General features: G+C 40.5%; 1 protein-coding gene across 2 annotated transcripts; it reads left to right on the top strand.

Annotated features, from left to right (window-relative positions):
* Positions 1–2,114: 2,114 nt before the first annotated feature.
* REDIC1 (regulator of DNA class I crossover intermediates 1) lies at positions 2,115–18,247 on the top strand. Of its 2 annotated transcripts, XM_068189718.1 has the most exons (13): positions 2,115–2,271; positions 4,067–4,106; positions 6,214–6,349; positions 7,678–7,810; positions 8,301–8,367; positions 8,802–9,002; positions 10,920–11,026; positions 13,520–14,043; positions 14,292–14,364; positions 15,027–15,087; positions 15,671–15,731; positions 16,447–16,529; positions 17,102–18,245. In XM_068189718.1, the coding sequence occupies exons 1-13, from the start codon at positions 2,249–2,251 to the stop codon at positions 17,717–17,719; spliced, it is 2,127 nt and encodes a 708-aa protein (XP_068045819.1). In that variant the 5' UTR covers positions 2,115–2,248; the 3' UTR covers positions 17,720–18,245. The 2 variants fall into 2 exon arrangements, with proteins under 2 accessions (XP_068045819.1, XP_068045818.1); XM_068189717.1 differs by lacking the exons at positions 2,115–2,271; positions 4,067–4,106; positions 6,214–6,349; positions 7,678–7,810; positions 8,301–8,367 and having other exon boundaries at positions 8,773–9,002; positions 13,469–14,043; positions 17,102–18,247.
* Positions 18,248–27,465: the final 9,218 nt, after the last annotated feature.

The following is a 27,465-nucleotide window of genomic DNA, read 5'->3' as shown; positions in this document are numbered from 1 at the left end:
TGCAGTTAGTTCTAAGAAATTTCGTGGAAACGCATCTTCTCTCTGTTTCTCTCTCGCTGTCTCTGGTGAATATGATTTTACATAAGCAGTGTCTGTTCACTCAAGGCAACATGTTTAGGGAAAGGAGCATCTTCAAACCCTCAGGGTGCAATAATGCTGCAGACAGAGTTGGCACACACTTCGAATTCACAGTTTCGTTGTCTAAATTAGCTGCTTCCTCTCTGGGTGTGTTGGGACATAGAGTAGGGACCTAACTTAAATGCTCAAGTCACCCATCAGAAGACCTCCATCTCTCTTATTTGATGATACAGGAGTTCTGTAAGGACCTACTCAAAGCTGGGCGCCAAAAGTTGCACAGTCAACATTTCAACACCAGCTTCCCTGGAGAAATGCTTTCTTAGACTGCTTTGGGCTGCTTTGATATGTCTCTTATATCTAGAGCTGATCTGATAATGAAGAAGCGTATCAGAGAGGAAAATTCCGGTGCTGAAGGTTGGAAAGCTGTTCTGAAGACCCTGTATAATACTTTCTTAACAAAGGAACATGAGATGTAGTTATTCTGAAGAGTAGCTATAAAAGTTGGAAACAAGGGAAATCTTTAAACTTCAGTCTCTGACAAATAGAGGAAGCCTCTTTGTTCTATAGTTACTTCACTTCCCAGAGAATCAACTAAGCTCTATGAAACTCACTCTCATGACCTTTTAAAAATTAATAATGATGTCATAAAACTCTTTGAAATTATGCCATCATTCAGAAAATCAAATCAAGTATTTCAAACTTTAAAAATATTGACAGTCAAGGCAAAATGTGCAAACATTGGAAATATAATCATATTCATCTCAGGTCTTATTTAATTTTTTACTTTGCCCTCCTCAAAGAAGAACTGCTGTTTTATTTTATGACTGTTTGAAAGGTCATTAGCTTTATTTGCAGGAAATAATTTGAGGAGGAGAAGATTTATTATTTTGAAAAATAAATAATTGTAGCTTCCATGTAACTTCTCCTGGATTCTACAAATAACTGCTAACTTCTGTATCAAGTAAGTCAAAAATAAAAATCTCACTTTTTTTCTTAAAATCTAGACAATACTGTGAAAAAGTAAGAGTAAAGGTAATATAGAAAATACCATCTATTTAAAAAAAACATGTAGAAGGGATTTGATTATACATGAAACTACATCTTAGACATAGTATTAGCAAGTTCAACATTTACTCTAGATGGAATTGAAAATAAAAATTATTATTTGAAGTGAAGAAATTAAATAAATTTTCAGTCTGTCATCTGTCATATTAGCTGTAGAGACACATAGACTTAAAATATAGATATAATTTATCATGACGATTTTAATCTAGTGTTGTTACAAGAAACAATTATACATACTTATCAGATTCTATAAACAGCCTAGCCAAATTATAAGTATTAGAAAGAAAAACATCTTGGCTAATTTTTAATTTTAAACTCCTAATATCTACTCTGAACACTCTTCACATTGTTGTACTAACGCTAATCAAACTTTAGTACCCTGCAAAATGTTAGGCTAAAGATAACTCAGGAAAGAAACACTACAGGAAAAGACTCATGTAGAATTTTGATGATGTTTTGTCACTTCACTTGCTGAGACAATGGAGGTGAGTTGTTGGGAAGCGAGCGGTGGAGCTGAGCTGCTGCCGAGATTCCCCAAGTGGCTCTGCATCCCTCCTCTAACCTGAGGGTTAGTCACATTTACACACAGCAGCTCATCAGGCAGGACCAAGGGCAACAACATCTGCCTGCAGAAAATGCTCATTGCTTCCCCTGTTGCCCCTAGAATACCTGAGGAAGAGCAGGATGGAAAGTGCTTTCTTGTCCTAAAAATCACAGTGGCTGTAGCAGAGACGAGCTGGACCTTAAAGACAAGTCAATTCACTTGGGACAACAAGATGCTCAGCAGCCTGTATGGAAACCCCAGGGCTAGAAGAAGGGCAGCAGCAACCAGAGCATCGCCTCTTCCACATCAGCTGCCTCGCCTGGCTTTCTGCATCCTTCTGCTTTGTCTGTCAATCCCCGTACCACCAGTTCCTTCTTCTCTGCCAGCCTGGGGGCATGGAGAGCAGCTGTCCTGGTGCTCGCAGGGAGGAGGAGGTCCCGCAGAAGGGCCTGTGGCCCTGCTGGGAGGCTGCAAACCATCCCGGGGGCAGCCACCGCCTCTACCCGCAGTACCAGCGGCGCCCAGGGCAGCCCTCCCTCCCTGCCTCCTCAGCAGCAGAAAATGAACTGGGTGGGTGGCAGTCGGTGAGTGAAACTCTTCAAAGCCGACAGAAACAGCTCCGTGCTGTGTCAGTGTCCCTCACAGACTGGGCACCGCCATGGTGTGTTTAACAACCCTGATGGCCCCTCACAAAGCAGGCGCCGCCGTGTTGTGTGTGGCAGCCGTGGTGTCCCCTCACAAACAGAGCACAGCCATGGTGTGTGTTTCAGGCCTCATTTCCCCTCACAAGCTGGGCATAGCCATGGTGTTTGCGACCAAATGAGTGTCTCTCCATGGAACAGTAGTGGCACGGTGTGTGGGTTTCAGGCCTGGTGTCCCCTCACAGAACAGCAGGCCGTGGTGTGTGACAGCCCCGGCGTCCCCTCCTGAGCCAGACTGTGAGAAGGTGCAGATGCCCTCCCAGCCCAGGCAGGGGGTCACGCTTGGGCTCAGTGTCTCTCCACAGGCAGGGGCTGGATGAGGCCTTTCTCACGCCCCCACAAAAAGCAGTGGTTACCATTTGGGGAAAAGGGTGTACAGGTATTGGGATTCACTGAAATAGTAAAGCATCACAAACTGAGTTGTAATGATAAAGAAAGAAAAAAGATTGTGTTCTCTTTCTTGGGGTGCTGTGTCCTCCACCAATCTACTAGAAATGTAAACTCCACAGATTTTGTCAGCCATTGGAAAGCAGCATTGCTGAACAGAGGTTTGTAATCGTCCAGGCTCTATGCAGAATCAAACTAACACCTTACCCATCTGAAAGTCTTCCCAGCAAATTGAGTATTCTGAATGTTGCCTCTGTGAAGCAGGAGGAAGGGAGAGTTTCACTTGCAAAAAACCCCAAAACACCAACCCAAGCTTTGTCCTAAATGTCTGTCTCCCATACCCTCTGTGAGAAAACCCAGTGTGTAGGAGTACTGCACACATTTAGCAAATACAAATCAACCTGCTGCTTGCTGCTGCTGGTCATATCTGTAAGGGTTCCCTGGGTGAATCTGGGGTTTACATTTTAGGTGTCAGAAAAACTACACATCACTGGGTTCCTCCCACTGCAAGGGTGAATATTATATGCATGTGTTTAGAAAGTTTGCTCTAACTTTAAGCAAAAGGTAATTCCATATTTTTAACCCTCACAAAAAGTCCTAATCTTACTGACCTAAGGACTGCAGCCAGGTTCACTCTGCTCATTGAACAGTGACCCCAATGTCCAATTTTTTACACCAAGTCCTATAGGCATTTCACATAAGATTATGTTTGACAGGTGAGACAAGCAGTTGGAGGTATAACTGTCTCCTCTACTGCACAAACAACAGCAACTTGTAGTGCCAATATAGTTTGCTTTCCTGTTTTACAAAAGGTCTCCAGGATTCTGGAAAGCTATGTTGCAGCATGACAAGAAAATTAGCAGAAAATAATATATTGACAAAGATTTTTTAAGTTTTAAGAAATTACAAATTGATGAAATGTGCATTACAAGTCAAATGACTAAAAGCTTTTTCTGTTTTCTTTTTTCATGTTAAATGTGTTTGGGTAGCCTAATATTGAATGTAGTCCTATCCCTACTGGAGTAAACTAGAATCAGTCAAATCACTTCAACAGAGATATGTTGACTTTAATACCTGAAGGTTTGATCCATTATAACATAACAAACATAACATATAACATAACATAACATAACAACATAACATAACATACATGTAACATAACATAACATTACATAATATATAACATTAATGTATTTGTGTCCTAAAACCTCAGAACTATTGATGAGTAATTCAAGCCATGACTCAAGATTATACTTTTGCAATTAAAATAATAATTATTTGCATTTTACAGAAGCAGAATCATATTAAAGCAAGAAAGGAGAAAACAAAAGGTAAACCATTTTGGCCATATTGGATTTTATCTTCTATAAAAACTTTAGTGGGTTCACTTAGGTAAAACTTTCAAAGCATTTGGAATGAGATTCAAAACAGTAGCTAGAGTTACAATGTGTTTCCCTGACTTTTAGGGGAAAAGTCTTGTTCTAGATTTATAAAACTTAATTACAACAAGAAAAGGTCTGAATGAATGAATGAATGGATGAATGGATGAATGAATGAATGAATGAATGAATGAATGAATGAATGAATGAATTGGCCTGTGCCCAGTTTTGGTTCTCCTGGATTACTTCTGTTACCATGTTGTGTTGGTATGTGGGGACACAAGGGGTTGCTTGAAGCCTCAGGTGATAACCAGTGATCAGCTGGCCCAATGCACACATACACAGCCATTCTTCTGGGCCATGTAAAAAATGTTAGGCTCATTACAGTCCTTCTTCTGGCATTTGCAAAAAGAGGACAGCTTATTTGTATTTTGAATTTGAAAGTGAAATAAGGAAATCAAACTTATCACTGGCATGGCAGAAGACATTTCAAACAGGAAAGAGAAAGAAAACAGCAAGAGAAAAAGGCTATAACCATAATAAGTGGAGTCAGTTTCCTCCTCAGCAGCAGGGAAGAAAGAGGCTTTATAGGGAAGCTCCACCACTGAAGCTGATAACCCCAATACCCAGAGCAGGTGCGCAGGCATATAGAGGTAGAGGAAAAACAGGCTGACTGTACAGAGGCAATTACTCAAATTAAAACATTTATATATGGGAATGTGGGACCAATCAGCAGCTTGTCTTTATCATTTTTCCATTTTCCTGGAGGCCTGTGAGCTCCCTGTTTTCTCAGGGATTACTGGTCTAAGACACATAATTTATATTACAACTATGTAATTTGTTTCAGTGGAGAGGAAAAACAGGAAAAGACAGGATTGTTTGTTTTAATGTAGTACTAAATTACTAAACACAGTGGTAATTTTCTAATTGCCATTGTACAATTATTAGTAATTTAGTAATTTAGAGGTGATGGGGAAAGAACACTGAAGGGAAGTGGTTACATTTTGGGGGTGTGGACCCTAAAGTAACATGAATTTTGAAGTGTTGATTTGTACACAGGATGATTCTACCTTACTGAAAATATTAGTCTTAACTGTAGAACAGATATTTTCCATAGATAATATCAACCTGGGAAGCTAAAGATAATAATAAATGATATTAAAAGTTAGTTACCACATGTTAGGTATAACATACCAAACATGTTAGGTATATTAGTTACATGTAACTTGCTATCATGACAGGGGTTACATTTCAGAAGAAAAGCCAATGCTATTTTTTGTTTTGGCATAGCCTTCAGTTTTCAATATCATTCTTTTGTTTAGAAAAAAATCTTACTGGGTTTATTTATTCATCTGCTGTACTTAATGATTTTAGGATGGTTATTAATAGGCTGCAAAATGGAGAGGCTTGATTCCTGTATTATTGTCCTGATATATTCAAAGTGTCAATCATATCTCTTTTTATTCCTTGTAACAAAAATTCTTTCTGATTTTTTTTTGAATCTCAGAGACTTTTATTTTTTACGTTTTCCTCTGCCTTTTTCTTTTCTTTTTTTTTTGGTCAGAAGACTATTTTCTTTGTCAAGAGAGACAAATTTGGAGAACAATAAACTCTTTGTGTCATTATAGATGGCACATCTAGTGTATGTAATCTTACTGATTTGCTTAATATAAGATTTACTTATATGCTTCCTGAAAAGACCATTTAAATTTTTTTAGGACTTTGTCCTTGCCACATTTGGTATCTTTTATTTTAAGAAATATTTTTAGTGGATGTAGACAAAGTTTGAGAAATGAGCATTTAAGGACTAAATTTTTTGCATCAAGATAACAATTATTTATTTTTAATATGACCAAATTATATTTGCATTCTTTTTCAAGGCAATAAATATAAATTCAGAGCAATCGGGGCGTGAGAATTCAGAGATATTTAAACATGTGCTTTTATATTAGGAATAGTTTGCTAAGTCTTGCTTGCTAATGTCAAAAGAATTACCTATACTGGTAATGTGTTGTTGAAGCTTCTGTCAAAAAGTTATTCTCTCCTTTAAAAAATTAAGGAATACTTTGAAAGAAAGAAACTTAAGTCAAAAATGAAACTCCTGGAAGTATCATCTCCTAAAAGTTCAGCAGTCAGTTTGGATCTTCTTAATCTATATGTGGTTAACCAGATATCAACCAAAAAAGACAACACTGGTGAGTTTTGGGTATTCTGACACATCAGAATTAGTTATTCTTAACTGCTGTTATTTTAGTTCTTGTTCTTCCATTTACAACCTAAACCTCAAGTTAATGTTGTTTTATTTTTAAAGTAAAAAATTGATGTTAATACAAAAATGATGGCTGAATAAAAAGTCCAGGCATAAGAGGAATCAAACAACCTTGGCTCCTGCCTACTTTACCTTGAAAGCCTTGTGCAGTGTCTTGGTTCCAGGGCAAGCCAGGGTGAATGTTTGCAGTAGCCAGGACAGGCCTGGCCAGGACCCTGAGGTGATTCTACACCTCCTCACATGCACAGGGGAAGGAGCCCCATCCAATGGGACAGTGGGAAGCAAGTGGCCAGGGAACGTTGTGCTCCCTGTGGTGAGCACCTGCCTGTGAATCATCACTCTGTAATGAATATAATTTCTTATTTCATTGCTGTTTCCAGTAAATTGTTCTTATCTTAACCCATGATCTTTACCTTTTGTGCCTCCAATTCTCCTCTCCATCCTCTGCAGAGGATGGGGAGATGGGGAGAGGGAGAAGGAAAGGGAGAAGGAGATGGAACGGAGGGAGAAGGGAGAAGGGAGAAGGGAGAAGGAGCAAGTGGCACATGGTTTGGAGTGTTTCAGTGGGAACACTAAATTGGAGAATACTGTTTCTAAACCACTGCACACACTTATTACCCTCCCTATTCTATTAATTAATTTAACCCCACATTCATTTCTTTTCCTCTTTGCTGTTGAGTGGGTCCATTTCCCATCCATTTCCTTTTTCACAGCTTTGGAGGCATTTGGAATAGTCTTGTCAGTTCTAACCGATTATCTTTCTTAAAATCCATTATTAAACTTCTTGAGAAACATGACTAAAACTTGAGTCCTAGCTCTTTAAATGTAGATGTGGTACTTAAGGATATGGTTTAATGGTGGACTGGACTTGGCAGTGCTGGTTTAATGTCTGAATTTGATGATCTTAAATGTCTTCTTCAACCTAAATTGTTCTGTGAGTCTATGATTCTTGTCATCTGTGATAGATTCATAAACCAGATTATGGAATGTTTTTTGTCCTGTGCTCAGAAGAGTAGATGGTGACTGAGGGAAGGCAACAGAGCCTGTACACATGCAGTAGCTGACTCAATAATTTTATACTATTGTGCCATTTAGAATAGAGTTTTTGTATTGTTAGTAGCAAAGAAAGAAACAAATATGGCTTTAAATTGATTAAGAAATATAAAACAACAGCTTTTGTACTCTAATGAAAATTCAGGAACCTCAAAACTTTCTCCAAGCCCAGCGCTGACATAACAAATATATTAATTGCAGAGAACGTGAGGAAGCCAGTCCACATTGATATCACTGAAGATGAAAAAAAACCTATCAGGAGACATAACTTAGAGCTTCCCACATCACCCCTACGTACACAACATAAATCAAACTTAGATGATCTCCAGAGCAGGTATTGTATAAAATAGGCAATAGTTACACAATAGTGATTCTGGAGAGGTATTTCATTATAGTCTTCACATTTGGGGCATTAGGAAAACATGAACATACCAATGTAAACAGGGAAGTTTCACAACCACTCCTGTTATTCCAGTGATACTCTTATTGTGAGAGAGTAATTAATGAATTCTGAATAAAAAACTGCACATGAAGCAGAGAGATTTTTTTTAAAAAGGTTATGTGTCTGTACTCAGATACTTATACTAAGTTTATCTCAAGGAGCAGGTTATTCAAACAGCATTACCCACTTACACTGTTTTCCCATCCAGCTTTGGACACCCTAAAGTGACCGACTCACAGACAGGCTGCTCATAACTGCCTAAGAATCAGGCTGCTTTAAGATGTGTGGAAAAATATTCCTAAGTTATTTTGAAATTTATATTCAGAATATTTTAATCTTTTGGATCTTGTAATTCATAGGCTGTTTTTATTCATTTTACAAGGTTACAAAAGCAAGTTTTGGACAGCAGAAGACAGCATCTCTCAGAAAAAGTAAAATACCAGCATAAGGTAAGCTTATTGTTCTTATGATATAAGACTAAAAATGTGCAGTAATTACTGTATTTTTAAGTGATTTTTCCAAGAGTGGATACTGAAACACATGAAGTCTTCTTTCTCTTTAAGACTATATTGATAAATTATTTTCCTGCTACTTCTTATATATTTATTGAAAAAAAGCTTTAAGTGTTTATATCCATCTCTCCTCAGGATAGCATTTGTGTGCATGCTTCAAATTACATAGTTACTTACATGTTTCCCTGAAATAAGCCCTTATTGCCTTAAGTTTTTTGTGAAAAGTCATATCAGAATATAGAAAATTTTCTCTTCTTTGTGGGTTATGTGCAGAGATGTAAAAGATATGGAATGGCTTGATTACTTTGAACTTTATGCTTAAATAAAAACAGTTTTAGATAATAAAAATGTCTTTGTTATGTTTTGTCTAGCTGTCACAAGTAATGGAATTAGGCTATGTTGATTCTAGTATGGAAAATGAAGACAACATGGCAAGAGTTTTTAGTGCTTGTCCATTGTCCTCCTCTGGTTTTCAGTTCTCTAACTGTACACAGCTTTCAGAAGAAAATTTCAACACAAACCTAATGGGCAACATTTGGGAACAGATCTATGAAAAGAAGCTGCAAAACCAGGTTTGGTTAATGTTTTGCTTCCATGGAATTACTTTAAACTAACTTTCATTTATTTGTTGAGGAAAACTAGTGTAATGGTGATGGTAATTATGATTGATCGTCATTTTTGTAGGCTGGTGGCAATGAATATTCTGTATATACAAATATATTTATTTTATTGTTCTAACATAAGTTTAACTTGAGTTTTTATTCACTGAACTCTCAGTGTTGCTGATATCTGCAGAGAGAGAATTAGTCACATACTGGTGGATTTCATTTGTTTCTGGCTTGTAAATTTGGTTAAAGACACCTGAGATATATTATAGTTAGAAATACAGCTTTCTTAAACATACAGTTAGTGTAACTGAGTGTTGCATGATCCCGGGTGATCCCGTGACCCAATTTTTTATCTTTAATGTCTCAGTGATTAACACAGTTCTTACAGTATTTTCAGTGCTCTGCTGTTTAACTCTTTGCTTTTAAGAAACAGTTGAAAGTTATTTGTTCTGATGCATATTACTGTTTTTTCTTTTTGTTAACTTTGTGATTCTTAAAAGAATCCTTCTTAGAAAAGTGATAGCAAATACAATATGCTTTATTTTTAGTAAATATATTATTCACTGGAAATAATTTTAAAAAATTATGTTTTCCACCAATGGTATTCTGAAGTCTTGAGGTAAGTGAGGAAGAAATGCTGGAAGAGTTTCAGAAGGGGAGATGATGTAGGCCAAAACTCAGAGGAAGCTGACCTGAAGAAAAAAGAAGCCCAAGAAATATGTTTTTAAAACACAAGGACCGCCCACCTCTATGTGCAAGAAAATTTAATTAGATTCTGGAGGCCAGTTTAGAAGAATCAGGGAAGCCCTGACTGAGGTCAAATGCAAAGAGGAAGAGTGCAAGGAGGGATGGGCAATTCAGGAAGGAGACAGAAGCATCCCTTCAGCTTGGAGGAGTGGCATTACGATGGTCAGAGCTGAGAATCACAATGGGTGAGAAGAACAGCAAGAAGGATTTCTGCAGGTGTGTCATCAAGGAAAGGAAAATGCTGTCCACTGCTAAGTAGAGTTGAGACCTAGTGAAAAATTACATGGAAAAGCCTGAGGTACTCCAAGACTACTTTGCTTCAAGTTTTTCAGACAAGATCTGCTCTCTGGCTCATCTTAAAATGCAGTCAGGAGTTGGGGGGAGTTGAATGAACCAGTAGGGAAGGAACAAGTTAGATAATCCATTGTAACCTATATAGAAATACAGACATATAGAAATATATGAGACTGGACAGAGTTCAACCTAGTATATTCAGGGTGTTGGATGACATCACTGCAAGGCAGATATTTATCATACTTGTAAGGCTGTGGTGATCAGAGAAGCTTCCCAGTGAGAAGAAATACACAAATGTTATGTCCATCTGCAAAAATGTAAGCATGATCATCTCACCTCTGTCCCTGGAAGGATTAAGGAACTAAGCTCCCAGAGGCAATTTCAAGGTACATGAGAAACAAGAAGATTTCTGCAAACAGCCACAGGTTTTCCAAGGTCATACTCTGCCTGGTGGACCCAATTACTTTCTGTGATGGAATTAGTAGCTCTGGGAATTGGAGAGAACAACAGGCATTATTTACCTTTAGGAAGGCTTTTGATGGAGTTTCCTCCAAACTAGATGGGATTCTAGTAGCCAAAGTGGGCAGCTATGAACCAGATGAATGGACAATAGGATGAGAAAAAACTGTCTGTTACTGTCATGCTCAAAGTTTAGCTCTGTTGGCTAAAGTTTGTTGGGCAACAATTGGGCTGTAAAGAGGTATGGGCTTCTGCTGTAAAGATATAAAGAAATAAAATAGTGGGAAAATATGTATATTGTTTGAAAACCCAAGCTGAAAGCTTTAAAGACTGTAACAATTATGTATATTCACAGTTTGACAGCTTCTACTGTTTTCTCAGCCAGGCAACAGCTTTGATCAAGACCCTTGGAATACAAAACCTCCGAGCCAGTGTATTTTCAGGAAGTCTGATACAGTGCCTCAGGAGCTGTTCAAGCCATTTGATAGGTAGGCAGTGATTTTACATTAATGAGGAAAATAACAGTCAAGTTTAACTAAGAAAAGTATTAAAATATTTGGAACCTTATTGCTACTTGTTTTTTTCACTGACAGTTTTTCAAATAGAAATTGAAATCAAATGGAAATAATAAACATATAAAGCTATCTAAATTTGCTGAAAAGCAGCAAAATCTGAATTTTGGGTAGGCACTTGGAACCATGATCTATTTTTTGCAATGTCACAGACATGATAGTGTTGCTGAATTCACCTTGAATGCTAGCACAGATTTACTAAGAGGCCACGAGGAGGGGGAAGCTGCCCCAGGTGTTATTAGTTCTGGGCAGCGTTGCAAGTGCTTTTCTGACAATCTTGATGCAATGGCAATTGAGCATCTGCACCTGCATTATTTATACTAGGGATTCCAGGAACAAAGCATTTTCTTTCCTTCTCTTTCATATGTGATCCTACTGTACCTTTCTTTTTTCCCTATAATTGATTCAATAATACTTCTATGAGAATATACACTTTGGTTTTAAAAGAATGGATAGAAATCAAGAATATATTTCTTTTTGTATGTGCTGATTAAAAATCTTTCAAATCACAGGTGGTTTAGGGCCAGACTAATTTGTACTGAACATTTTATTTCATTTTCTTTCCAGAGGCTCTCCCTTGGACCTAGAGGTCTTACATAGCTTTACTTTATTCCTTCTATTCCATAAGTCTGCCATTTGGTTGAAAGTTCCTGTCCATCTCTAGCTTAGGCTGGATAGAGACATAAAAAGGCCATACAGTATTTTGCTGTTCCTGAAGTGCCTGCAGCCTGTTTGCTTAGGGAATCAAGTGACCCATAAAATCATTGGCCAAATAATAACTAAACACATCATCCACTTAAACTTCCACTCTTCTTGTGGCTTCTCCTGGCTTTCTCCAGTAAAACCTAAAACAAGCATAGTATTCACCTCGCTGTACATCTGAACGAATTCCCAATTAATATATTTACACTGAGCCCTAAATAACCTTATATCACCTACATCTCTCATTCTCCACCAGCTGTCAGGCCTGCACGTATCTGCTTATGTCACATCCTCTCATCTTCTACCCATTCTTGGGTCAATAACAACATTTCCTTTCCAACTGCTCTTCAGATCCATTTCTTTGTATTGTCCTCATTTTGTTTTCATCCATTGTAGCCATAAATTCTTATACCTCAAGAGATCACAATTCTGTGAATGGAGTTTCTTTCACTGTATGTGAAAAGAAGGGTGTCAATTTATGCAATTGTTTAATGTAACATACTGATGATGTAATCAATGTGCATAATTCTGAGACCTGTGGCACCTCAATGTAATTAAATATTAATTAAAAGTTTTTATGTCATATTTCCTCATCTACTCTTAAATTTTATTTTGCATAACAAAATATTCAGCTGGAGTTGAGAAAGACTCTGAATTGCTTCACAAAATGGTTTTACCTTCCTCATGTAGATCTATCCAAGTATCCTCTGAAATAAACTCCAGTGTGTTTAGCCTTCTAAAACTGTCTTGGTGAGGTTTCTGTAACTAGAGAAAACTAGTTTCTCATTTAAGTTCCACAGAATCTTTATCCAGCTCCAAGTTTGCTGATCAAAACACCCCAGGCATTTTCTCCAGTAAGAGTTTTCTTTACTACATTTCAGTTTCAAGTTCTGTTGATAGCCTTGCTCAGAATGTTTTAAAGAAAGAGTTCTTTTTTGAATGGCCTTTTTTGCCAGATCTCTGTCCTTCAGAAGAATCTCAACTTTCTGCTCAGAGTTTCTGAAAGGTCAGTCAGCATATCCAACCTGGAAAACAAACTGGTGAAAATGTTAGATTAATAGCCAAGTAAGTGAAAACATGATGGTTCTCATGTCCATGATGCTCACATGATAAAATCTAAAAAACCACTACTCTCAGAAGTGGGGTAGGGAAGTAGTGGCATAACAAAATGTCTGACTGGCATCCTGACAGTGGACCAGAAAAATTCTGTGCTGAATCAGGATTACTGATTTCAAGTACAAATGAAAGTCACTTGTTATGGGCTTTCAGTATGGAAGAGAAATATAGTCTTAAGCAAACTACTTTTATGAATGGAAGAAACTATCTTCCTCTTTTTCTTCCCGATGTGGCCGCCTTTGGTCAGCTGGTGGAGCAGCAGTGACATACTGTGGCTGATTTTATAAATCACAATTCTCTGTCCAGGAGGATGTGCTCCATGGCTTTGTATATTTGGAGACATTAAGAAATAGAACCCCTTTTAAATCAATCTTGCCATAAAGTAGATATAAAACATAATAAAATACACACTTTTCCAGCTGAAATACTGTATATTTAGGACAAAATCAAGTGTAATGAGCAGTGAAGTTTTTTCTGTTTTCATCATCAAATTATCATAAAGTGTTGTGTTAACAGTATTTTGCTTGTTTGTGTACTCAGCAAAACGTTTTTTCTCTCCTACCCCTGTTATACCTCATTGCCTAACCCCAGGCCAGACTACATGAATTCTTCCAGGAAAAAAACAGTGATAATAGCCAGTAATGAACCAGAAAACTGTGAAGGAATAAAAGAACCAATATTTGATGTTGTAAAAGAAACTGCAGAACTGAAAGATGGAAGTGGTTGTTCCTTTCTGGCACTATTTGAAGATGAGAGTCAACCAATCCATAATAATCCTTCCACAAAGCATATTAATCCTTTTTCTAACCAAAGCAATAATGACATTTTTTTCACTGTTCCTGATGTTCAAAATCAAATTACCAACAGAAATAATTCTTGTGACACTAGAAGGGTTTATCCCGCAATCAATGCAAAAGAAGATTCTGTAGACAGACACCTTGAAGGCATTTTCACAGCTCCAGAACAGGTTTTCCTTAAAAGCAACAATGTGTCAAGTACAAGCTACATGGAAACAAGTGCACTTCTTAAAACACACCGGCAGAACTGTCACGAGGGTCAGCACTACTTCATGCCCTGTGAGAAGAAAGAAGGAAGAGGAAACCTTGAAAAAAATGGTGCGTGTCATATTTTAAGGACATATATTCTGTGTTTTATTCTGCTTTTAAAGACATATGTTCTATAACCAGAGATGTATCTGCCCCACTGAAAACATCATGAATCTTCAGAATGCAGTCACATAATTTTAAATCCAAAAGTATAAATCATTTTAAAAACTTGACAGAAACTTTTATATAAATTGTGTTTATTCTATTGCATTTCAAAATCAAGATTTACTTTTTTTTTTTTTTTTTTTTAATTTTAGAGACATTTGCTTATCACCATGATCAGCAGAATAGCTTAAAGGAGAATGTGCAGAATTATTCAAGAAAAAAAAGGTGAGTGTCATGGAAATTACCAATCTATTAACCAGTGATACCTGTGGAGATTTTGCTGAATTGGAGAAATCCTGCTAAGAGCACAAGAAGGCAAAATTCTACACAGTATTACCAGGGACTCAAGTTTACTCATTTAAAATAGTACTGTACAATGTGAATAAATCTATGCACAGGAAAGCCCATTATGCCTCTGTGTATCTGCCCATAATAAGCACACAGAAATACTGCTTCATGGGGCAGTTTGAAGATCCTGAAGTTAAGCTGTTGATCTGGCTTGTCCTCTACAATACTCTGTCTTATTCCACTGGCTACAGAGCAAGTGAGTGTCTTCTCTGGGCTATGTGAATGCTTGTGTTTTACTAGAGACTTCTTTTTCAAAGGCTGATACATAGCACCTTCCCTTTTACAAAACAACACTATCTCCTGTTATTGCTTCAAATCCATTTTGCATTTCAACAGAAATGAAGTTTATGAAAAACATATTCTTGGTGTTAAATCTCATGTTCAGAGATAAGTCCAGTTATCTCAGTAGTGGGAAGCATTTAATGGCTACTGAAGACAAAGTAAATATTGAAAAGTCACCAGTAAGGACTTTAACTCAGAAAGAAAACAAATATTGGGGAAAAAGCACTTACCAGAGAACTTGTGTTTGCATTCCTCAGTGACGACAAGTCTGTGAAAGAAACAGCCTGGAATCAGAACCATGTCTTTGTATTTGAAGAGGTAACTTTTAAAAATATGTATTTTTTGTCAAACCCACTGTTTGCATGATTCATTTGAGGTGGAGAAGGATTGTCCACAACAGTTAGAAACTGAATATAGCTTCATTGAATTAACTACCATGGAAGCTTCTTTTCCATCATGGCTTATATATGGCATTCAGAAAGAACTGCTTCTAGTGACGTGGTTCAGATAGACAGGTCCACAGTTCACATGGTCTCATTCACACTTAGCTGATGCCTGAAAGACATTGTGTAAGTTACCCATCAACACTTAGGATCAGGTTCTGCATGCAATGCCCACACATTATATGCAGGATGCTTCAGTATTATGAAGGAGCTTTGTGCCAGTATACACATAAAAACGTTTCAGATGTCTTGCCTGTAGAAGCCTGTAGAAGCCACATATGGTTCTACTCGGGGGTAAAAATACCTCTTAAAATAATTTATGGTACAGTGCAGTGACTCCTTTATGTAATGTAGAAAGTGAATGTTCCTCTCTTAACCTGAGATGCTGATCCAGCTGAACCCTCACTATTAATACCTTTTATTTTTTACTTACTTACTTTACTTACTATTTTTAACAGTTCACAACAGCACAAGAGAAAGGGTATAAGTTTGGACTGAGTTCATATCTTCATGAAATGGGTTAGTACTATTTTACATTATCACTTAAAAATGTTTTCTCTACATGTGAAACTGAAACAGTTACTTTTAAAGCCAGGGAGAATGATCTTTTTAGGATGTTAACTTTGATAAGGGCTTGTATTTCTGATTCACACAGGACTGTAAAAAGACAACTAGCATTACCAGGTAATTAAGAATTAGCTGTACTTGCTTTTCCTTGATGAGATATTCTCTCCCACTAGACTATATGCTGTCACTCCACATGTGGGCAGAGCAAGGGGAGTAAGCGAGGCAATCCTCCATCCTTCCTACTCCCTCAGTAGCTGTAGGGTCAGCTGTGCTGGCTGCATTTCAGAGAAGAAGGTCTCTCAGGGGCCTCCAAGAGAGAAATATAGAACTTGTATGGCAGCCAGTGTGCACACGGAGTCTGCTGCGCTCTCTTGCAGGCTGTGCTCTCCAGAGTCCCTCCTCCTTTTGGGTAGCACAGTTCTGCTGCTGATTAACAGCACAGCTGAGGCTTTGGGGGACCCATCTCACAACCTCTGTTAAGATGTGAGAAGAGAAGAACTATCGCTAAGAACTAGATTGACCTTGCTAACATTTTGTTCTTTAAACAGTATCTTAAAACTGCATCAGAAATAGTAATGTTTAATTCTATATGCTGTACTTGAGAGTTGGATCTTTGGGGATTGTTCAGTGAGTAACCTTTTCTTTCTTTTCCATCTAATTTTTCAAGATGTGGAGTCACCACTCAGCAGCCAGTCTCACAGTTACTCTCCAAGGCAGACTGAGAGCTATTTGAGCTCCAGTCCTGACACAGTGAGTAAATCCTTGTAGGCTGGCAGGGCTTTATTTGAATCATATCTCTATGCCTGAGTGCACCCTAAGGGTGGATGTAGCTGGAATGTTGTTTTGTTTTGTACGAGGTAACTTCATGTGTGATGAGAACAAGAAATTATGAGCTGTAAATTTTCGCAAGTGGTTTGACAGACATGTAGTCTGTTCTCTTGATAATGACTGGCCTTGTGGAATTACATAGCATGACTCTGGGAAGAGGCTAAGCAATGTTCTGTGCTCTTCCTGTATGTATAGCTGCTTTACATTACGTGCCTGTAAAGCAGAATGATTTGACACACTGTGTTTCTAGTCATTCTTGAACACAAAAATGCAATGGTGTAAGATTATAAATTGCATGTGAGAGTGGAGGTCTGCATTGGCCACCTTCTCTTCACCAAGAGCCATCCTTGGAGAAGGAACGAAAAAAACTGCAATCAAAAGCAGACAATTCTCGCCTTTCTGTTTATTTCACTTAGCTATTAGCAAGTCATTACTTTAGTCCTTAATTACTGAACTGTTTGAACAGTTACAATTGCATGATTCTGTTCAAACAGTCTGAAGAGGAAGACAAAGCCAAAAAGAAGGAATATCTGAATGAACCATCCTTGAAGGCACATGGTGCCAACCTATTCTCAGCCTCAGCAAGCAGAGAGGCCCCCAAGAGCTCTCACACCCAAAGTGTGGCTATGAAGCCCAGCAGTACTTTCGGTAGAAAAGAAGCAAACAATCTTCAGGAGAAAGACTCTAATTTTTGTGTCATAGAGGAGGAAAATAAAACCCACACAGCTCTGTCTCAGGGCTCATCACACCGCGCCTTTAAGAGGGAGCATGTCACTAGCAGCACCAGGTGCGATGCTTGGGCGCAGACCGAGGGCTCTGTGACCGTAGAGAGGGTGGATGTGGGCACCCAGTGTGGCACCCTGAGGGTGTGCAGCTGTGGGGGAGCCCTCCCAGCTGCCCGCAGCCCAGGCGAGGTCTCTCCTCCCAGCACTGCCGGCACCGCTGGAGAGCACGGACGGCCAGTGCGGGACGTGCCGCCGCCCGCGGGCTCCGGCAGCGCGGCCGGCACAGACGCCTTCTCTTCTGAGACCGAGTACCTGAGTCTGGCTGGCAGGAGGACTCTAGAGGTGCTGAGCTACATTGATAAAATGAAGGAGAGAGATAAGCAGTGATCAACTATAATGCCATGTTAGGAACACAATAGTTTTGTCCTGTTCTCAGTGTATTTCATTCAGTTGGCATATTCTGATTTTTCTAGCATGGTTAGGCAAAATATACTTTTACTATTTGTTTGTGCTAACTATCAATAATTATGGGTTTCTGTCTACCTACTGCTATCTCAAAGTATGGGTTTCTATAGATATCCAGCTATTAACAAAGGATTTTACTATAGCCTAGTAAATAAAAACATTAGGAATTATATTGGTTTCCTCACCATATATCTGTAGGATTCTTTAGTTTAGAATTGATTGACTATGTTTCTTTTAAGGTAATGGGAAGATGTTCTACTTCAAAAAATATTTAGTGTGGCTCTGAGTTCAGAGCCATTATCTGATTCTCACCCATTTTAACAGAAAAACTTGCCTTTGTCATGTGTTCATACTAAACACAAAAATGTGAAACAGAAAATGTACATCTGCACACATAGAATATAATGTATTTTTAAAAGAGCTAATTAAATTTTTAAATGCTCAATTTTCTTTCTATAGCAGATCTATTCATTTATTTTCCAGCTGTTAATCTAAAAAAATCTTCCATGTGTTTCTGTATTCTGTCTGCGAACTGAAAATCTGAACTACTTGCATCTTCATTTCAGTATTTATGTGAAGTTACAGATCACAACAAATAAAAGTTTCTGATAATACTATTTCTAGGTTATATTCTTGCCTTCTAAAAAGTTCTTGGTAAAGGTGTCGGGGAGACTCACTCTTACCAACATCTACTTACAGCTCCATACACCTTCACTTCTATACCGATATTTCTCTATCTTAACTATGTGTGTGTATGTGTGTGTATATATATAAAACCTGTGTGTGTACATATATATACATATACCTGTGTACATGCTGTGCTGGCATAGAGTATATGCTGTGCTGCTCTGTATATGCTGTGCTGGCATTAGCCACCTGGCTGCATGCAGGGTTCCTCTTCACAAACTGGGCTTGGGCAAAAGCTATGCTGGAGACTTCCTCAAACAGAACAGGAGATTTGCCTCTATAAGTTCAATATGTTGTTCTTTACCCTTGGCGTCTGCTGTTAAAAGATTCACTGCCCTTATTCCCACCTGGTCAGGGTTTTTTCTATGCTTTGTAGAAGGGGTGAGTGTCACTCAGCCTGGATGAGACTCATCACCATTCTTTGTCTCTGTTCTCATCATCAAACTAGTGGCTGGTTTTGCTGCTGCTTTTTTTTTTTTTTTTTTTAAGCTAAGAGCCATGTTTAAAAGAAGGTCTACATTGCTCAACAGTTTGTAGGTTTATGGCTGTGCTATTTTTTAAAATAGCAGCTCATAAATTTCAGTGGACTGTTCTGTACTCGGAAGAAAATAGCATTGTCTTTTATATGTATAAACTGCATACATAGGAAGTGGTTTGCACAGCCAGACTTCTAAACCATGTAACTATCACTTAGCCAATTCACTGCCCACTTCCTAAGGCTTGACATAAGCAGATTTTCTTTTTTAGGTTGCCTCAATTTGTTGTCAAAGCAAACTCCCTAATTTTTTTTTTAGCTGCAACATTCATCTTCTTCACAGGAGATATAATTTATTTGAATAACAGCTATGATTTTCTGAAAGCTCAGCTGTTACCCATGGTTTCTACAGCATAGTTTTTCACTCAAGTATGACAAAGTCAATTGAGATTGTGCCACACCAGCAGCGGCCCATGCTGGCTTGAATGTTGCTTTCCCAACAGTCCCTCACACCTGGTACATACCTGCCAGTCCTTCCAGTGGTGTGTGTCCAGCTTCCCAGCCTCTCCCACAGCTGTTGTGTCCCCAAGGCACTTGGCCTGCCAGCCTGCAATACACTGTGGCAAAGGCCAGAGAGTGGCACATAATAGCTAAAACCTCCAGTGCTGTATGCTTTAGACTAGAGGGGTTTTATTACCCCAGCAGATGTAAAATTGCCTCATGGCCAAAGAGTTCTTTGGTGTCTGGATGAGAGAGGTGCTGGTGACTCAAACAGAGATGAACTGCCATTAACTTGCAGTGGAAGTTCTGCTCCTGATGTCGGCATTGTTGCTGGGACTTTTAAGCCGTGGTTAGTTATACACTGAAATGAGCTACCCACATTCAGGAAGATACTCCAGATCTGCAGAGCTGGCCTCTGAGCCGACATATTCCCAGTCTGTGCCTATGAACCTAAGGGCCAAAGAACGCAGGTTGGAATGGAGATGGGAAAAGAGGGACAACTGCACAATATGGATGTATGAGTGGGGGGTTTCAAATACTCTTTATTAAGTTATTACTCATATTTATCATCGTTAAAAGCCTCTCAGTGTGTATTGCTTATTTTCACTTCAGCCACTGACACAGAAGATCTCACAATCTGTCCAGTTCTAGCCATGTTTCAGCCTGGACTGTACTGAAATTCCACTGCTCAGTGCCAGAAACTCACCCTCTGACTGGCTGTACATAAGAGCTGCATATATGTCTCTAATGCAATAATTCATCACTTGGGATATCAATCACTGTAGATAATCATGTTTCAAAGCCTTTGGATGAAAGTATATAAATTCAAATTACATTCCCATTTTTACCTGTAATTGCAAAGCAATCAGAAGAAAGAAAACTATCTTTGTAGTGGTTTGTGTGCTGGCAATGATGACAACTAAGGCTGCATGCTCTTTTTAGCCTCTAGACAAGTATTCTAAAGTAGTTACATTACTATTATTGCAATTAAAGAGGCTTATGCTTTCTCCTTAGCTCAGCACCAGTCTGCCCCTCTGCTCAGGTGCTTTCTTTCCCTTTATTTTTTTGAGACTTCAGGGAAGCGCTGAGTTTGGTTTAATAGCAAGTAGTAACCTCAAACTGCTTTCTTCAACTGATAATTCAGCAGCCGATGCTATTAATCCATCAATATATGTATTCTACAGTAATGACTGTCATCTCACTAAATGCATTCAGGCACCACCAGCTTTCTCTGAGGCAACAGCTTAGGCACAGGCACTCCTTTTTCATCCATGTCATTCTTCCTGGCAGCATGTTGAGCCTCCATGGAGGCCATGGAAATACACTTCTTTAACTGTTTGGTAAGCTTCAGTTATAAGTAGAATTTTGTTGGGGGAAAGGACAGAAGGGTACCTTTAACTAACCAAAAAACCAGGAGCATTTGTTTATCGGTGGCAGTCAATGCTTCTAAACAGAGATTGAAAGACTCCCACTGAAAATACTACCAAAAGCTTCAGTCAAAATCAGTTTTAATAAGCAGCTTGTAACTTAATTTCCCTCCAAAATCAGCTCTAATTACAGTAACCTGCAAGGTAAGGTTTTCTGGGCAAGCACCAAAAGAAGTTTGGTCATTAATGGGCACTTTGTTGCTGGATGTTCTGCCAAGAGCCTCCCCAAACTTTGTAGAAATTCTTACTTCATTTTCATGAAGGATTATCATTATAGGAAATGAGAGGCTTAAGTCTTCATACTAGTAATTATTTCTCTGGTAGAAACTGGGAATTGGCTTTTTAAGGGTTTTAACAGGTAGCAGATTGAGGGAGGATGAGGTTTCCTGAAAAAAAATATTTAACTCTCTGCATTCAGTGCCTACTCTGTCCTCATGAAAAGTCAATGACCTTTCTGCAACACTTCTTCAGCCCGTTCTCCCTGATAGCCTCTGACAGGTTAGAGGTGACAATCCCAGTCACCCAAATCAGAGCTTGCTTCTCCAGGGCTCGTGATGTGGAACTCCAGCCAGGTCTCCCGACTCTCCGAGCTGAATACTGAATGTTGTCCCCTCTCCAACCATACTGAGTGACTCCACACCCTGATGGTGCTTGCTGTGGGGCCACAGCCCTCTGGATGTGCAAGCTGACAGGACCAGCTTGTGGTGAGCTCTCACACAGCGCGGCTGCAGAGGGTGCTGATACACCTGCTCTGTGGGAGGTGATGGGGGATCTTGGGCCCAAACACAGAGGGGTGGAGTGAGTGAGTCAAGATAAGGCAGGAGGCCAAAAGAGGCCTGTTGAATTATTTAACAGAGCTGAGAGAAAACGTGTCCAAATGAACAATTTATTTGTGCCCGTTTGCAGAGAGAGTGCTGTGATTTACTGCCAGTGTCACACTCAGCATATGGGTGCTGGCCTGGCCCAAGGACCCAGACCTGTGGCTGATCGTAGCACAAACCAATATGTCTTACTGCAGAAGATTTATTTCATTTCCTGGGCTGGAGTCATTATTGGGAAACAGGAGAACTGTAAGGAGCTTTGCTCTCCAGAGAAGCTGCACTCCATGCAAACAAATTAATTTTTGGAGAACCCCAAAGCAGCTGAAGCTGGCAGGGATCTCCAAGCTTGCCCAGTGCAAGCCCCACTCATAGCAGGGCCAGCTGGAGCAGGGTGCTTTGGGCCACGGCCAGCTGCTATCACCGACACCCAGCCTGGGGCTGGGGGAATAAGCCCTGCCAGGTAGGGGGCTCTAGGGAAGCTGTGCCTGCTCACAGCAGCTGCAGCAGATGGAGGCAGCCACTGCCTGAGCCATTTCCTCCCTGTGCTGAGAGCAAGGCAGGGGCCTGGGGCTGGAGGAGGGAGAGCTGTAGGTGTATGGGGGGGGAGGCTGGGTGCTGCTGCCCTGCCCTGCTCCACCTCCTTAGAGCACAACTCCTGCCTCTCTTGCCTCTCGTCACCCACATTTCTGTGCAGCAATGAAGAGCAGCAGTGTTTCACACCAACACCAGCTTGTCCCTGAGTGCACAGCCACAGAGCTCCTCCAGCAGCCCTGCAGCCTTGGGCTGCACTAACTACGGGCACCCATCACTCTCCCACCAGGAACTGTGAGGGTCCCAATGCCCCCAGTGTATCCCTGTGAATCCCACCAGCCACAAGGAAGCTTGGCATATAGACAGAATACAAAAGCTATCTCATCTGGTACCAGGTTGGGGGTGGCAGTTAGCCTTCACCCAGCTTACAAAAAATATGCTTGCTCTTGACTTTTTTCCCATCATTTTTAGCAGCCCATGAGAGGAGAGCAGTGGGGACACCAGCTCCAGCTTAGTTCCAAAGCTTCACGGGGCATCTACCTCTCCCCTCAGCCCCCTCAGCTAACCTCCAGGTTAAAAGTACCTCAAACACCAGGGAGAGCACAGGAGAAGCCATACAGCATGAGACTGACTGACTGCAGTCACATCTTGTGACAAACCAGTGACAGGGCAACTGATCAGACATCCTGGACAATGAAGGAGCTCGCTGGGAGCAGTCAGACAGTTCTGATGCCATCTCACCATGAATATATTAGAACAAGTACCAATTTCATGCCAATGCTTATTCCAAGGCTTTCCAGTGGGGACTTGGCCACCTGCTGCAGGCCACAACTGCCACTTCAGGGGTGGAGAAGTCATCTGGCATTGCAGGACAGCTCCTTACATAACTGCCAACAGCCTCCCCTTTGCAACTACAGCTGTGCTGAGTGACCCTGAGTGAAGGCTTCAGGTGGAAAAGCCGTATGTGTGATTTGGTGACAGCTGGATGGGGATACAGGGTCTTACCAGCCTCAGCTGTGGAAATGGTTTTGAGAAGGAAAAGCTGTGGGGCTGGGAAGGCTGAAAATGCCACATGTTAAGGAGAAGGGCAGGATGTGCCAGCAGAGCAGGGCTTGGCTTACCCTGTTCCTGTGCCTTGTCACCATGCGCGAACTGATGGATGCAGTTGGAAACAGAGAGCTGGCCATGGAAATGGGGACTAATTCCCTGCATATATGCAAAGTGCACTGCAGCACTCAAGAAGTGTAAAAATTTAAAAATTAAAGACTAAGCCTATGAATCTGAGTCCTGGGAAAAAAAGCCCTTGTTTTTTAGAGAGAGATTTAGATCTTACATCAGCTGCATTCTCAGCCCAGTGCTGCCTTCTGGCTTTGCCCTCCTCTACCCAGGACAGCTTGACACTGTCCCCTGACATCACGCAGTGGTGTGGCAGAGATGCTATGTCCCTACACTCACACTTCACTAACCATCCTTCATACCTTCTGCCCTACTTCCTTCCCCCAGCCTCTGCTCAGGATTTGCTTTGTGTTTTTTCCTGCTCATGTTGCCCTGGCAACCTGATCCAGTCTCTATTCCACAAACCACCTTGATTATGAAGTTTAGCTAATCCAGTCCCCTCTGCCCTCAAACTGTTCATGTATCTCAAACTGCCTCAATGGGCCCCCAAACTCTCACTGTTCCTTCAGGCATGGATCTTCCCCACCCCTCCAGCCCCTTTTCTCCATTTAATGATATGTAAGTAACTCTCTTTCCAATGGGGATGGACATGTGATTCACTGCTTTTGTGAAAGTAGGGGGGCTTTGTTTTCCCTTCTCACACCTGAGCCCCCTCAAGGGATGTGGTCCCTTGGCATCAGTGCACTGCAGCTTCTACGCTCTTTACACTGAGCGTAACTCCTGCATCTTTGTAAGCATCTGTGTATTCTGGTCTTCTGAAGAATGATCCACGGAACAGGGCTGCTTTGGAAGCCTTCCATTTCCCTGCCCTTTTCTACCTGCAATAAAAGGCACCTAAGTCCCCCCGGTGTGGTGCCAGTGTCAATGTGTTACAAGACTGTGGGTAGGTCATTTTGGATGTGTGCTTCTCTTCCTTCCTTCACACAATACATCTTACTGCTCTGTGTATGGCCCCCTGCTTTTCTGTTTGGCATTAAGGATTCTATCTGAGCTTTCATGGGATATCACAGCACCCAAAATCAGAGTGTGCTAGCTAAGGCAAAGGTTTCACACATCAGAAAAACAGATGGATCCTTGTATCCTTCTGAAACCCAGATCCTGATATCTCCTATAAAAGTATCCAACCAAATGAAACTCACACCGCCCTCCAGATTTTTCTGTCAAAATCAAGATGCAGAAAATATTCCTGGTAGTTCTGCAGTTAACCCTCAAAAGGCAAAAGCTTTCTAAACTTCAGATCTATGCAGACCTTCTCAATCACACACACACAGTGCTGGTATGGGGAAAGTAACACACATCAAACGAGGGAGTGAAAACCTGCCCTGGAGACCAGCTAACAAACAGCCCCAGGATGAGACTGTGGAACTGCTGATGGCAAGTGTGTGTGACTGGTTCCCACAGAGTTCAGCTGGTTTCTTGATGGGCTGAATGTGTTAGACTGTCCATCAGGAGAAGAGCTGAGGTGTCATTCGTTTTGGGTCAAGTGGAAGTGAAACTGCAGCAGCTGAAGTGCCCGAGTATGTTTGTGCAGGGGAGGTATGTGGGTGAGGGGTAAACTGGAGGGACACCAGCTCAGGGGACAACTGGCAGCAGGTCTCTTCAACCAGCCCAGAGCAACTCAGCAGGTGACCACTGCAATTAGAGAAAAAGGATGTTTTTTTCAAGCTTTCCTTTAAGTTCCCCACTTACTTCCCACAAACTGTAGAAGCCTTGAAAGAAGCACTTTCTGCCTTGCAAAAAGCAAAGGCCACACAGCATTCTATGGGTGACTTTAGTTCAGATGGAGCATCACCCAGTCCTGATCCTGAAAATGCTCAAAGATTTAGAGCAACTACTGTAACTGCCTGCAGTTCAGTTCTACAGAAGGGAGAATGCATTTGGCAAAAATCAATCCATCAGTAGTTGCTTTGTAATAGTAGCTGGAGCATAGAGAAATGGCAGAAGGCAAAAAAATTGAATGTTTAACAGCAGAGCCACCAGATTTTCATTATCCCACAAAGCTGCCATGTAGTTTTGGTGACAAATAATATGAACTGCAGTCACTCATCACCTTTATAAGCACTATCAGCCAGAAACCTAGAAACAGAAGCTGTCAGTGCACAGTGCTGAGCTGCCTCGCTCCCCTCTTGGAGATATGCACTGCCACAGATACAGGATTGCCAAGCTTCTCCCCATTGGCTGTGATCTCTCTGCATCCTGGACCAAAAGGCTACAGCTCTGTCAGAGCCAGCTCTGGATCTCACCAGGATTCAATTGTGGTACCTGTGGTGGGTGGATGTAACAGAACCATCTTCCATTTGTTCTCGTGGGTGCGATTCCTGTCACACTGGGGAATGCAGCCAGGGCAGCCCCAGCACAGCACAGTCATGGTCATGCTGCTTTTTTTTTTTCAGCCATCAAACTGATTCCAGCAATTTTCCTAATAAAACACACAGAATTAGGACAGTTCCCCATTAGGAAACAGCAACTCCTGCTCTTTTCCCAGTCCATAATCAAGTCTGACGGCGTAAATTGCTGTAAGGAAACTGGTCTGTTTGGGCAGAGGACATTGCAAACTCATGGTGGCACATTGGGACAGTTGGCAGCTCTGCATAGCTGCATTCAGCTCTTCACACAAATCCTCCAGAAAGGAAGGGACACTTACCTGGTGTCACAGAACCATTCCCTGATTTGAAAAACATCATATTAAGATCATTTTCAAAGCTGTTCTTACCCTTCCCTTATTTCAGGTAAGCCCATGGACTATCTGAGCTCATTTTGCTGAGCAATGCGAAGCTGTCCCTCTAAAAGGTGACCCGAATACTCAAACAAATGAAATCTTGAGAAAAATTCTGTAATTAAGTATCTCACCTTTTATTTTGTTCATTTACACTTCTGGCACTGACAATTCTTTGAAGATATTTATTTTTATGTAAAGACCAAACTTCATCAAAGCAATCATAAGTCAATTAAATAATTTTACATCACTTAAGTTTCAGAAAATGTACAACACTTTCATACATTATAGGCTTGACCGGTTGGAAATGGAAATGGCACATTTTTGACATGGTTAAGAAATAACTTGGACAACCCAGCAAATTGTTTTGCCAAAACCTGTTTTGTACTGAATACCATAACCCGTGCCCAGGGATTACAGTGTGCCTGATGGCACCATGTGCACATTATTCAGCATGGAATTATTACTATCAACTTGGTCCCTAATAGTGTGTCAAATATTCTAGATGGCATCTGTCACACAAAGCTCCGGTTAACCATTTTGTAGAGGAGTGAGATTCACAAAGGAAAGCAGAGACATGACTCGTGCCACTTCCCAGTGATGTCCCGGACCAGCAGGACACTGAGCACATGGAGAATATCAAGCACATGAATAATCCCATCAGTTTCACAGGGACTGTTGGAACACTTGAAATCAAACAGATGGCAGGTGTGCACTAGGCAGGGCCCGCAGTGTAACACAGCATCCCAGCACCATGAAACCACCTCGTTTCACACCTGCTGAGGATCCATGAAGTTTCTCCTGCAGAAGTCACAATGATGGTCATCTATTCAGTCCTCTCCAAAGTCTGTGTAATGTTTAAGGCAGCAAGAGAAATTTGCCTTTATTTTAACACTTCAGAAACAGATGGTTTCTTTTGAAATAGGTGGACAATATTCATAATTCATCAGTATGCTCCTTATTTATATAAATGTCATGAAAGGCCAAAGCAAATTCTGACAAAATTTTTCTCAACAAAATCAAGGAGAGTAACTGAACTGGAGTTGAAGCTTTAAAATTACATGTGCCAGATAATTCACATGTAACATACTGTCTAAGGACAATGTGAAAAAGCAGGGATTTAGATGAAGTCTGTATTGTGGAGGCCTGACTCTTGTCAAACTTCCCCTGGCATGAGTGAGCTCTACTGAAGCCAACGAGTGAGCACCTCTGATGAGAGGTGTAAGATTAAAAACATGCCACTGGTTCACACTAACAGGTCATTGTGGCTAAAGTATATTCTCATATACAGAACTCTGCAACACTATTAACACCCATTTACAAAACACTACAGT

This window comes from Anomalospiza imberbis, chromosome 5 (genome assembly GCF_031753505.1).
Source record: "Anomalospiza imberbis isolate Cuckoo-Finch-1a 21T00152 chromosome 5, ASM3175350v1, whole genome shotgun sequence".
Lineage (NCBI taxonomy): Eukaryota > Metazoa > Chordata > Aves > Passeriformes > Viduidae > Anomalospiza > Anomalospiza imberbis.
This window is presented reverse-complemented; position numbering and strand designations above follow the sequence as displayed.